Source organism: Tenrec ecaudatus, chromosome 14, assembly GCF_050624435.1.
Source record: "Tenrec ecaudatus isolate mTenEca1 chromosome 14, mTenEca1.hap1, whole genome shotgun sequence".
Lineage (NCBI taxonomy): Eukaryota > Metazoa > Chordata > Mammalia > Afrosoricida > Tenrecidae > Tenrec > Tenrec ecaudatus.
In genome coordinates, this window is record NC_134543.1 from 14,848,208 (window position 1) to 14,861,230 (window position 13,023).

The following is a 13,023-nucleotide window of genomic DNA, read 5'->3' on the forward strand; positions in this document are numbered from 1 at the left end:
GGCTATTTGTTGGATTCTATTTTTGTCATGAAAGTTTTGTGAGAAAATGAATTGTTTTTGAATTTCTGTGCAGTTATGAGTGTACTAGAGCTTTGATTTTAGAGCTTTCTCCCCAGTTCCAGAACAGCCTCACCTAGCCAGACTGTGCAGTGATGGTGATTCTTTTTTATGGCTTATTGCCTTTAATACAAGATAGTTTTCCAATGGCTTTTTCTCAAGGATTCTGAAGAAGTAGGCAATTGTACAAACTTGGCTCATAGTTTGAAACCTTTTGATTAGATGGTTGGTTGGTCAGTTGGTCAGTTGGTTGGTTGGTTGATGTGTGTTGCTTAAGTCTTTTTTCTAATTATTTTTACATTGCCTCTTTTTCTTGCGATTTCTCTAAAGTGATAATATTCATCATTCTGTTCCTAGACCTGGGAATGATGACAGGAATGTAGCATTCATGCATTTGTGAATACATTCTTTTTTATATTAATAGATCATTTTATTGGGGGGCTCTTACAGCTTTTCTAACAATATATACTAAATCAAACTGATGTTGTCATCATCATTTTCAAAACATTTTCTTTCTACTTGAGCCATTGGTATCAGCTCCTCTTTTTCCCCTCTCTCCCCGACTCTGTCACCTTCATGGAACCCTGATAAATTATAAATTATTATTCTTTTCATATCTTACACCATCCCCTGTCTCCTTTCACCAACATTTCTGTTGTTCATCCCCCTATTATTGCATAACTCCGTTTCTCCCCCTACTCTCCCCCTTCCTCTACCCTCTTGGTATCGCTACTCCCATTACTGTTCCTGAGGGGTTTATCTGTCCTGGATTCTGGGTGTCAAGAGCTCTTATCTGTACCATTGTACATGTCCCGGTCTAGCAGGATTTATAAGGTACAACTTGGGTCATGATAGTGGGGGGAGGAAGCATTAAAGAACTAGAGAAATGTTGTGTGTTTTCTCTGCACCCTGTGTGTACTGCACCCTGGCTGACTTGTTCCTTCCTTGTGACCCTTCTGTGAAGGAATGTCCAATTGTCTACAGATGGGCTTTGGGTCTCCTCTCTGACCCCCATTGTTTGCATCAATATTTGTTTGTTTGGGATCCTTTGATGCTTGTTCCCTTATCCCACTGCCGCCGCATAATCACACAGGCTGATGTGCTTCTTCCATGTGGGCTTATTGCTTCTCTGCCAGATGGCCCCTTGTTTAACTTTAAGCCTTCAAGACCCCAACACTGTATCTTTTAGTAGCCAGGCACCATCAGCTTTCTTCACCACATTTGTCTCTGCTCCCATTTTGACTTCAGTGATTGTGTCAGGAAGGGTTCATTCATTCTTCACTTGTGGTGGTGTAAATGGTTGCTAACTGCAAGGTTAGAGCTAGGAATCCTCCCAGAGGTGCCTCAAAAGAAATTCCTGGTGATCTTGCAAAAGAGCCGTCACTCAGAACCCTATCGAGCATAGTTCTGCTCGGTTACACATGGGGGCGGGGCCCCCTGAATCGGAATCAGTAGTTTGGTTGGAGTTTTCATTCTAAACTTAGTTCTGTGAATGTAGTTCGGATCATCATGCACATTTCTGTTTTGAAAAAAAATCAACTGTGTCCTTTACGATGGGGACACCTGATACACACTGCCTTCTCCACGGGATCCAGCCTTAACATCACTGATGCGAGAATTGACCGTGATGGGAAAGTAGCTCTGCTGGACATGGCTGGAGTTGGGCAGATCTGAACAGAGAACATGTACTATGAAATACTGTATGATGATTATTGTTTCCTGCATTTGCCAGGCATGTTGTAGTTATGAGGAAAACATACATGTGTTCAGGAGATATGCGCTGACAGAATTTGGAGGGAAATGCTCTTTTGTCTGCAGCTAACTCCCAAATGGTTCAAAAAGGGGGTAAAATGTTCAAAATTGGTAAATCTCGGTAATGGATTAAGGTGAAGGGTTTCTCAGTGTTTATTAAACTAGCCTTACCGTTTTCCCGTGAGTAAAGACTCTTTTTAAATAGGACATCGAGGGGCACATGTTCCACCTGGCTTCATTGCGAATGCCCACCTGGCACAGGGCCAGGCAGTGTTCTGTTCGTTTGTACGTAAGGTCGCTATGGGTCTGAACCCACTTGAGTCTGTCATCAGTGGTGTTCTTAAGTTGTATCGGTTGGATAAAGCACTGTACATAAGATGTGCCCATGTGGAAGAAGCTCAGCCAGAGTGCTCGTTAGAGGCAAGGACGGTGGGACTTGATCGCATGTACTTTGGGCATGTCGTCAGGGGAGACTAGTCCCTGGAGAAAGACATCATGCTGGGTAGAATAGAGGGGCAGGGAAGAGAAAGGACTTCAAGGAGATGGATTGACACTGGGGGTACAGCGCCGGGCTCTAACATAGGAACCATAGTGAGGCTGACTCCAGCCCGGGCAGCGTTGCCTTCTGCTAGGCATCAGGTCGCTAGCGGTCAGAGCTGACTCCACGGCGCCTCCGCAACTCGAGCTTCGTGGTTTGGTGGCAGGTTCTCACCGTCCATGTGGGAGGCCCACGTTTGACTTCTGGTCACTGCACCTCAAACACAACACCACCACCCCCCGCCATCTATCAGCGGAAGCTTTTGTGTTGTTATTCTGCTGAACCGATTTCAGCAGAATGTTCAGCCTAAAACAGACCGAGAAGAAAGGCCTGCTGGTCCACTTTCGAAAAGAACACAGTAGCCCCGTCTGCACCCCATCAGTGGAGATGAGGAAGGGCCCCCCCCTGTAGCAGTCACATTGTAGGGGGCTGCTGGGGGTGCAGCTGAATGGGACCCCATAACAACTCTGCCCTTTCATACTATCAAGATGGCCTTTTTGAAAGGATTGATGGTTTGAAAGCCCTAATTCTTAAAATGTGAGAGAAATGTGTCCCTGAAAATCACACCTCTTAAAAGATATTTTTCAGAAGAAGGGCCTCCTATTTTAGTTGTTCATCTTGTTTCTATATTAGAGGTAATTCTTTTTTATGGAATATATCATAGAAAATCCTCAGTGTCATGATAAATGTAGACTATAGTTAGGCCAAAATCGATTGATAGTTGCCCACCTGACCAAGTGGGTTTTTTTTTTTTGCTTGTTTTATTGTGTTGTGATGTGTGTGTGTGTGTCTATGTCTCTGTGTGTGTGTGTGTGTGTGTGTGTGTTTAAAGGCCCTATAGTAATAGTATGGCTGACCTATTTTTTGCTGGAAGTATGTTCAGGCTTTTAAAACAAGTTCTTCTGAAGAGAAGGGCTTAATGAGGAGTCAGCTAATTATTGTCATTAGATCATCCTTGGAGCTGACCTCCAGCCCCTCCCTCCCTCCTCAAACAAAAGAGGAGGTTGGGAAATCAGTAAAAGTAGTAGTTTTCCCTACAGAATAGATGCTTCGAGATTGGTGCTTAAATTAAAAGGAGGAGTCGGGTTGAAAAGTTTTGAATATTAAAAGTCAGGCATGATTTTTAATCAGTTGTGATATAAAATTGATGCACCCAACAGAAAAGACTTCGTAGCTCTTATACGGGGTGAATGGAAGGTGCAGGGGAGGCAGGCAATTGCATCAGCATAATAAATATGTAAACCTTACGTTTGTTTGAAAGGGATATGAATGGGAAAGAGAGGTGAAGGGAGTGGCCTAGAGGCAGGTTGCAGTGTGAAATATAATATCTCGGACTGCTCTTTGCTCCATCCATCCACATCTTTACTGAAGACGGTTTAAAAGCCTCTGCAGCAATATATCAACAGGAATTCAAGCCAGATTCAGCAAGAGGATGTGGTGCGAAGGCTGTCATTGCCGACATCTGATAGATCTTGGCTGAAAGCAGAAAATAACACAAGAATGTTTACTGGTGCTTATTGACTGGTCCCAGGCATTCTGTCGTGTGAATCATCAAAATGCTGGGCAATGTTGAGAAGAGCAAGGATTCCTGAATACGTCACTGGTTCACATGGAACCTGGCATGGGCTCAGAGGTAGTTGTTGAGAGACCACGAGGCTAGACTGCCTGGTTTGGAGTCAGAAGTGTGCACTGGGGCTGTGTCCTTTCACCGTATTTGTTCCACCTGTACGCTGAGCAAATATGCAAGAACCAGGCCAGATGAAGAAGGACACAGCATCAGGATTGGAGGGAGGTAGTTAACAATGTGCAATAGAAAGATAACCACCTTCCTGACTCTGCGGAGTACTCGGTAAGTCGAAGGACTTATGACTGATGAAGACCAAAGACTACATACAACCTCCGGTTGAGATTCCAGTTCAATGTAAGGAAACAGAAATCCTTACAACTGGACCATCCGACAACCTTTTGATGAATGGAGAAAAGATGAACATTGTCGGGAATCTCATTGTGCTTGGACTCACAGTCACTGCCCATGGAAGTCCACCCACCCACCCAGCCACTGACACCAAGTCATTCTCATTCATGGCAACCCCAGAGAGCACAGGTTCCCTAACGGAATGTGGCCTCTCGCCCCTTTTCAGAAAAAACAAACAAACAACTAAACTAAACCCTGGCAATTAACAGCATTTGTATTCTACCCTCTAAAACTCAGGATGAAACGTGTCTGCAGCCCGCCCTGGCCTGTTTCAGCATAGCGTCACCCGCTTCGGGACTTTCTGAGACTGCACACTGTTATAAAGCAGACAACCTCGTCTTCCTCCCACGGAGGCACGGGTGGGTTTGAACTGCCGGCCTTGTCGTTCGCAGCCCATTGCCTGATCCACAGTGCCACCAGAGCTCCTTGTTCATGGAAACCGCTGTCAAGAAGTAAACGTATTGCATTGGGCAAAACTGCCACGGAAGACCTTTTTATAAAATGTTTTTTCTAAATTTATTATTTTTATTTTTTGGAAGACCTTTTTAGAAGAGAGAAAAGATGACACTTTCTTTGAAGACGAAGGTGCACCTGACTCACCCGTGACATGTTTTGTCCCCACGTGTGCATACGACAGCTGGACAGTGAGTAAGGAGGACTGGGGGATCATTTATGCTCTTGAGCGATGGTCCCGGTGACTCATATTGAATGTACACCATAGACTTCCAGAAGAACAGCCACCTCTCACGCAAGAACTGCAGTCATAATGCTCCCGAGAAGCAAGCATGGCTAGACGTCACCTCAGGTCCTGTGGACCTGGTCTCGGGAGGGACCGCCCTGGACAGGACGTCATGTTGGTAAGGTCAGCAGAAAGGAAGAGTGGAAGACCTTCCACAAGATGGGTTGTCACAGCGACGGCAGCAGTGGGCTCCCACCTGACCGTGGTGAGGATGGATGGCTCGTGACCAAGCCGTGCTTTGTCTGTGCTATTGTAGTTAAGACCGTGATGAGGCGGGGCCAGCTGTGCGGGCACCTCGTTCAAGTGATAACCACCGCAAAATGATGATCAGAGACTTCCAGGAGGTAAAGGGGTATAACCAAGAAAATATCTGGGGAAAAACTCTTTTAGGCAAAAGGCAGCTATCCACATCAAGCCTTAATGTGGGAGCGTGACTGGTTTGGAAGGGGTCAGTGTAGCCACAGAGAGAGGCTGAGGAACGAGGTGATGGGGGCCATGTTGCCGTTGTGAGGATACTGACTACTCGGGGGAATGAGAGATCATTGGGGAGTGTTAAGCAGAGAAGTGGCCTAACAATTTTAAATCATGAGAAATTAGCCTATCACAAAACCCAATGTGCCAAAGTACACACAATTCACTTATTGTTAGCATATTCACAAAGTTGTACACCACAACCATTATCTCTTCCAGACTATTTTCATCCCCCTAAAAAGAAAGCTCTTGCTACTGCCCATCCCCCCATCCCCACACCCTGGGGAACCACCGACCGACTTTCCATCTCTCCAAGGCTTTCCTTGTTCAGGGTATTTCATAGGAATGGAATCATATTACTGAGGGTTTTTTTTTGTCTGATTCTTTTCAACATTCGTTCGCGTTGGAGCAGGTCCGAGTGCTTCGTTTCTCTCTACTGACAAAAAGTATTCCATTGTGCGATACCCCACATTTTATTTTATCCACTCCTTGGTTGGGGGCCATTTGGATGGTTTCTATTTCTGGCTCTTAGAAGTCATGCTCATAAACATACAGGGACAAGTGTTTGTGCTGGGATGTTCTTGGGGGCTATGTACTCAAGAGTGGACGGCTGGGTTTGATCCTGACGTTTTTAAGGGACTGACATGTTTCCGATGTGTCTGCCCTGTTTTTCATCCCATGCGCGAGGGGCCCGACGTGCCCACATCTTGCCAACACTTGCTATTATCTGTCTTTCATTCTAGCCATTTCAGTGAGTGTGGAGCAGCATCTCGCGGTGAGTTGGGTTGTATTGCCCTACTAAGCGATGATGTTGGATTTCTCTTAACCTACTGATGGACTCTTCTTATTTGTAGGAATGTGTATTCAAGTGCCTTGCTCATTTGAGGGGAACTCAGTTGTTTATTTTATTATTGCTGAGTTGTGCGCATACTTTGTATGTCCTGGATAGTAAACCCTTATCAGATATTCATATACGGTTTGCAATTATTTACTCCATTCTCTGGATCGACTTTTTACTTTCTTGTCTTTGGAAGCATACATGTTTGGTTTGTTGTTTTTTTTTTTAATTATGAGGCCCTGTCTGATTTTTCTTTTGCTTTTGGTGTCCTGTCTCAAAAACCTTAAGGTTGTGTTTCCGTTGTGTTTTCTTCTAAGAGATTGTAGTTATAGCTCAGACCTTTACGACTTTGTTCAATTGGAGTTCATCTTTACATATGTCAGGTAGGAGTCTGTTTCCTTATCTCGAGCGGTTGTTTCAGAAGTGTCATAAATAGTTGGCGTGAACAAACAAAATGTGGTGTTCCCACAGTTGAGGAAGCTGTAAGTCCAAATCCAGGGCACCGGCTCTAGGGAAGGCTCTCGCTCTGTTGACTCTGGAAGAAAGCTCTTGATTCCTGGCCACATCGTGGGTGTGGCCTCCCTGCACACCTCCAGATGTGTTAACATCAGTCGTGGGTGCAAGGGTTCCCAGCCCAGGGGCCCCAGGTCCAAAGGATGCTCTGTTCCTGGATCTGAATCTCTCTTGGTGATTGTAGGTTTCTCCGATGTGTTCAGCTGTTTAATCTCATAAGAGATTGACTCAAACTACAATTTAATCCCATAGTCTGCACCCTCCCGGCCTCACCGACAGAACTCTAACTCCCATTTCATTCGCATCGTAAAGGTTAGGCTGCACAACAGAAGACAACCACATCATCACAAAGTGGAGGACAATGACGGCCTAACCAAGCTGAGGCTTATTTCAGGAGAGGGGGACATCAGTCCTAACAGGATCCAAATTCATCCTTCAGAATGTGGCGATCTGGGTGTCCAAATCCTGAAAAGACTATTTCTTCTCCCATTAAACTGTCGTCAATTAACAGTAAACGTATGACTTCTTCCCTGTTACATCTCTCCATGCGTGCCCCATGCCAGTGCCACACAGTGTTGGTTAATGCAGCTTTGAAATGGGGATGCGTGAGCCCTCTCGCCTTGCTCTTCCATTACAAGGTTCTTTTGGCTACCCTGGTCTCATAAATGTTAGGACCAGCTGGTCAATTTCTGCTAAAAGCCGGCTGGGATTTTGATGAAGTCTACATTGCATCTGTAGCTCCACTGGGGGACTGTGGCCTTGTTGCCTCCATAACAATCACATGTCTTCCACCATGAAGACGCGATAGCTTTTTCACTTATGTGAGTCGCCTTGTATTTCTTCTAATGTTGTTCTATGGTTTTTCAGCATCCACATTTTTTGTTCCATTTTTATTTCTAGGCAGTTTGTTGGGTTTTAGGCATTTCTAAGTAGAATTCTTCATGTTGTGTTTGGATGGTCCCTTGCTACTATATAGATAGAACTACCAAGGATTCTGTCCGTGAGTCTCCTGTTCTGTGATGTTGTACAACTTGTTTATTCTTTCTGCTCGTCTCTGTGTGTGTGTGTGTGTGTGTGCTTGTGCCTTAGGATTTTCTCCCTACACACTCGTGCCGGGTGCAAGTAGGTATCGATTTCCTTCTCCCTTCCCATCCCAGAGGCCTGCTACTACTTCTTGTCTGATTGCTCTGATTCCAGCCTCTGGGGTGATCCTGAGTAGAAGGAGTGAGAAGAGATGTCCTTGTCTTGGCCCTGATCTTAAGGCGTGCTCTCTTGAATCATTAAGTATCATGCTGACGACGGCTTTGTATGGATGCTCTCCATCAGTTTGAGGGGTGCTTCTTTATTAGTTTATGGAGGGTGTGTATCACGGGAAAGGCCTTTTCTGCATCGATTGAGATGACCATACATTTTAATCTTTTTTCTGATCAATATCGTGTATTGCATTGTTTAGATTTTGGTTGTCGAGGCAACCTGGAACGCCTGGCCTAAGTCCAGTCTGCTCATAGTGGACAAGCCGTCTGTGTTTCTGGAATCACTGGGCTTGTACTTGGTCAGCGACACGCATCATAAACATGCTCCGCTGGATACTTGGGTTGAGAATCAAGGGGGCAGAGGTGGAGTAGACTCTGGTCCTCTCAGTTTTACTTAAGATTAAAGGCCGTAAGGCTAAACGCTTTATCATCTTACTGTGAAAAATAGCTGCTCCCCTTGAGACTGCTTGCTTTTCTCAAAGCAGTGTAAGAATGCCCAATAGCCCCGTAGTTCCTACCAAAGTCTATTATGAATTAGGAGAAAAAAATATTTGTATCTAGTATTATAAGTTCATTTATTCATTCTGTAAATGTTTCCATTATTAACTCTTTTTCCTTTGATCATCATTGTTAAGCTGGTGGAAGGGGATACAGGTATAGAAGTTGTGATTTGAAGATGTATCACATCATTTGTGTGGACATTCATTCATCAAGCTAAAGAGGGTTTTTCCATTACAGGGTCCAAGTTTAAAAAATACATCGGCCATTCTGCGCACGTAACTAATGTCAGATGGTCCCATGACTATCAGTGGGTTATTTCCATTGGTGGAGCGGACCACTCAGTCTTTCAGTGGAAGTTCATTCCTGAGAGGAAACTGAAAGACTCTCTTCATGTAGCACCCCAAGGTGAGTGACACAAGCAACCTCCACCACCTCCCTGACAAATAACCTCAGTAGAGCCTCAGTCATGACCAGTTCAGAGTGTCACCTAGCTTCAAAACCTAGTCATCGAGTTTGCCAGTATTGGACATTTTGCATGAAAGTGTCAGTCTCTGTTTCAAGTCAAATGTCACATCATGAAATGCAGAGCGCTTTTGCTTGCATTTAAATATAGCAAATGATGACTGAAGACACCGTTCCCTTAGCAACACTGACGTCTAAGGTGATCCCTGGGGGACTCGCAGCCAGGTGTTATCCGTGCTCTTTAGACACGCGTGACCTCAGGCCCATTCACCTGTTGCATCTAGTAGTCTCAGCTACTTGCCGTGTTCATGTTGGCTGTAGTCACCTGTCTTTGGGCAGACATTTGAGTTTGACGTGTCACAGTCGTCGGAGCCCCGGGGAGGGACTTGGCGGCACGACTGAGTGTGCCGTGGGTGGGGAGGGAGGGATGGGGAGAGCGGGAGGGGGGAGGGGGGAGGGAGAGAGGGGGAGAGGGAGGGCCCCTGGAGGACAGATGACTGGCTTCTGTGTCACTTGCATAGGTCATTCCGTTTGCTCGTTTCACGGCCCGTCTCCATGTCTTTTGCTGATAACTTTTATGTTTAAAATGTTTTATGCTTAAAATATTTAGTCCTTTCCTAAAACTCCTTATACCTTTTTTTTTTCAAAAGCGTTTTATTGGGAGCTCTTACAGATACCAGACTATTCCACAGTTTAATTACATCAAGCAGTGTTGAACAGCTGCTGCTTCAGTCAGTTTCAAAACATCCTCTTCCTCCTTGAACTCCTTGATCTCAGTCCCCTTCACTCCTTCCCTCGCCCACCACGTCCCCCCAGGAACCCTTATTCTGCTTGTTGTCTCTATAGGTTCATCAGTTTTGGGGTTCGTATACTGAAACACAGAAAAACATATAACATAAATTCAAGAGGGCTACCCACAATAGCAAGATACATCAGAGATAAACCCCAATATTAAAAAACAAAACCCAAAACACAGACAATATTGAAAACAGATCAGGCCCAAAAGGTATCGCAGCAGGTATCAAGTGACAGCATTTCACCTGTTCAAGTCAGGTTTACAGTTTTGATCTACTATCGCCATCAGTCCAATTCTCTGTTCGGTACCCAGTTTATTCCCATCCCTCCATTATAGATGGAGGGAAATCCCTGGAGGCTTATTTCCTGCGTAGATCTTGCAAACGTATCGTGGCTTTCCACTGTCATCCGTAGCCTCCTGCAAACTGGAATCTCACCATGGAGGCTCTGGAACTATCCCTTCCTTCAGCTTGTGATTATATAATGCACAGTCCTTGTGTTATGGATGTTGCGGGATTCTTCCATGTGGACTTAGTTGACATCTCACATAGGTGGCTGTTTGTTTGGAAACAAGCCTTTTAAGACCCAGGAAGCTATTCAGTCTGATAGCTGGGCACTGATGATGCTTTTACTCATTGGTTTTGGTAATGCAATGGGCTGATAACTGTAAGGTCAGCAGTTTGAAACCACCAGCCACTCCATGGGAGAAGGTTGAGGTTTTCAACTCTCTTAAAGAGTCACAATCTCAGAACGCCCCAGGGGCAGCTGTACGCTGTCCTGTAGGGTCGCTGTGAGTTGACATCAAATCAGTGGCAGGGAGTTTGCTTTTGTTGTTGGTTTTGATAAAGGAGCCTTTTTTAAAACCTCATTTTATTTTTAAAAATTGCAGAAAGTCTGGCTGATTCGAATAGTGATGAATCAGATTCAGACCTGTCTGATGTTCCAGAACTGGATTCTGAAATTGAACAAGAAACACAGCTAACTTACCGTCGACAGGTAATTTTGTTCTGTCATGAGGCAATTTTCCCCTAGAAGTGTGCAGCTGCATATTCTCCTGTTCCTCAGCCTTGACTCGTCTATTGCTTGGAATTTCCCAACCCTTTTGTGGTTATTTCAGTTTTCCTCCTTTAGGAGTGAAGGACACTTCTGTAAAATAATCCTTTTACACAAAGTGCCTGGTATGTTATGTGGGTTGGTAACGTATTGCCTTATAGATTTGGTTAACATCCATTTATTTCCTCTACAATAATTTATGAAGCATTAAAGTGTCCTGGAACACTGCATATGTATTTGTCCGCGTGACGGGTAGGAGATCCAATGCAGTTTCGTCTTCTGCATAGGAAAGTTCATAAAGTGCATTCTCATGTGAGGCATTTGTTAGATCTTGAATAATCAGCAGTGACCCCAGTAGAGGAACGTTATTATCAAGAGCCTGTCATTGTATGTCATTGTATTGTATTATCAAGAGCCTGTCATTGGTCATTGTATGTTGTAAGACTCTTCCCCCTTTTGTGCATTTTTTAAAGGTTTACAAAGAAGATCTACCTCAGCTTAAAGCGCAATGCAAAGAGAAACAACTAAGTGCTACTTCTAAAAGACGAGAGAGACCCCCAGGAAACAGCATCCGCCTGCATTTCGTCCACGGGTACAGCAACTGCTTTTCCCTGACCTGGTGGGGGCGGGGGGTGGTTCAGACCTTTGAACAAGTGACTAATATGTCTGTGCCTCGGTTTCCCCATTTGTGAAACAGAGAGTCACGGTGTCTACTCGGTAGAGGTCTGATGAGTACGTGTTTGTAGTGCCTTGGAGCTTTTGACACGTAATAAACACCTTATAAAACCAAATCCACTGCCATCGAACCGATAGTCTCGGTTTCCAAGACTATGAATCTTTGCCGAAGCAGAGAGCCTCCTTTTCTCCCACGGAGCACCGGGTGATTTGAACCACTGACCACACAGTTAGCAGTCCCAGCACCTAACAATCCACAGCGCCCCGGCTCCTGGGATGCACTCTTAGTGTTCATGAAATCTGTGAAATGCAGTGGGCATTCTTTCTGTAAGCAGGAGAAGCCGCCACCCCCTCAACACGCCGGCTTCGCAGTGACGCCACGGCTTCGTTTGCTCACAGCGGTTGGGTCTTCGTATTTTCATTTCAATAAAGGACCGCGCTGGATTCTGAGAACATCTGAGACCTCACCTCTCAGATTGGCAGCAACTGAGTGTTCAGGCCCCACCCCCGTACCTGCTTGATGGCACTTCTCAAGAATGTGGGAGGCATTTATCTAATGAACATTTATTTACCCCACTGTTTAAACTGATGGCGTATTTCTGCCTGGTTGTAATCTTTACAGATTTGAAGCTCCCAGAAAGGAGCTATGTTTTAAGGAAATGTAGTTGTGTTCCCCCTACATGTGTACAATATTTACTTTTGGAGCATGCATTGTGTTTCCTGGTTCAGTAGTGTGTGGGAAAGGCTATATTTTGGAAATCTCCCAGCCACTGCTGCTCCCCACCCACCACTAGCATTTCCCCTCCGAAGGTCATCAGTGCTACTTAGCTTCACATACATTTTCTTCACAAATACAAGCAAGTACAGGTGTACATTGCTTTCCATACACACTTATTTTTAAAAAGTAACTGGTTGTATAATATAAAGGCTAATATTATACTCGCATAAAAAGCAGTGTATGGGTGCGGTATTTCACACATTACTTCTTTCAATATGACAGCTTGCATTTAGGGGCTGTTTGAAATCAAAGCGGTTCGTAAAAGCTTATGGGGCCTGAGACACCTATTATTTTCTTTGAAGGATTTCCCATTCCTTAAAACTAGACATTGAAGAGCTCTCAGAGAACCAACTTCGTGAACTCTGTGTATTCCAAATCGACTGTAAAAGGCCAGGGTTAATTTACTGTGGTTTTACCTTCTCTACTAGTTACAGAGGCTATGACTGTCGAAGTAATCTGTTTTACACCCAAATTGGTGAGATCGTGTACCATGTGGCTGCGGTGGGGGTCATCTACAACCGGCAGCAGAACACACAGCGCTTTTACCTGGGGCACGATGGGGACATTCTCTGCCTGGCTCTCCATCCTCTGAAAGACTACGTGGCCACAGGCCAGGTAGGTTA

General features: G+C 44.9%; 1 protein-coding gene across 1 annotated transcript in view; it reads left to right on the forward strand.

The window, feature by feature from the left end:
• Window positions 1-13,023, forward strand: part of EML5 (EMAP like 5) — a 144,780-nt gene that overhangs the window by 57,960 nt on the left and 73,797 nt on the right. Inside the window, exons 11-14 of the mRNA XM_075531644.1 lie at window positions 8,875-9,042; window positions 10,784-10,890; window positions 11,421-11,539; window positions 12,829-13,015. Coding sequence (XP_075387759.1) covers window positions 8,875-9,042; window positions 10,784-10,890; window positions 11,421-11,539; window positions 12,829-13,015 — 581 coding nt within the window. The remainder of the gene's footprint in view (window positions 1-8,874; window positions 9,043-10,783; window positions 10,891-11,420; window positions 11,540-12,828; window positions 13,016-13,023) is intronic.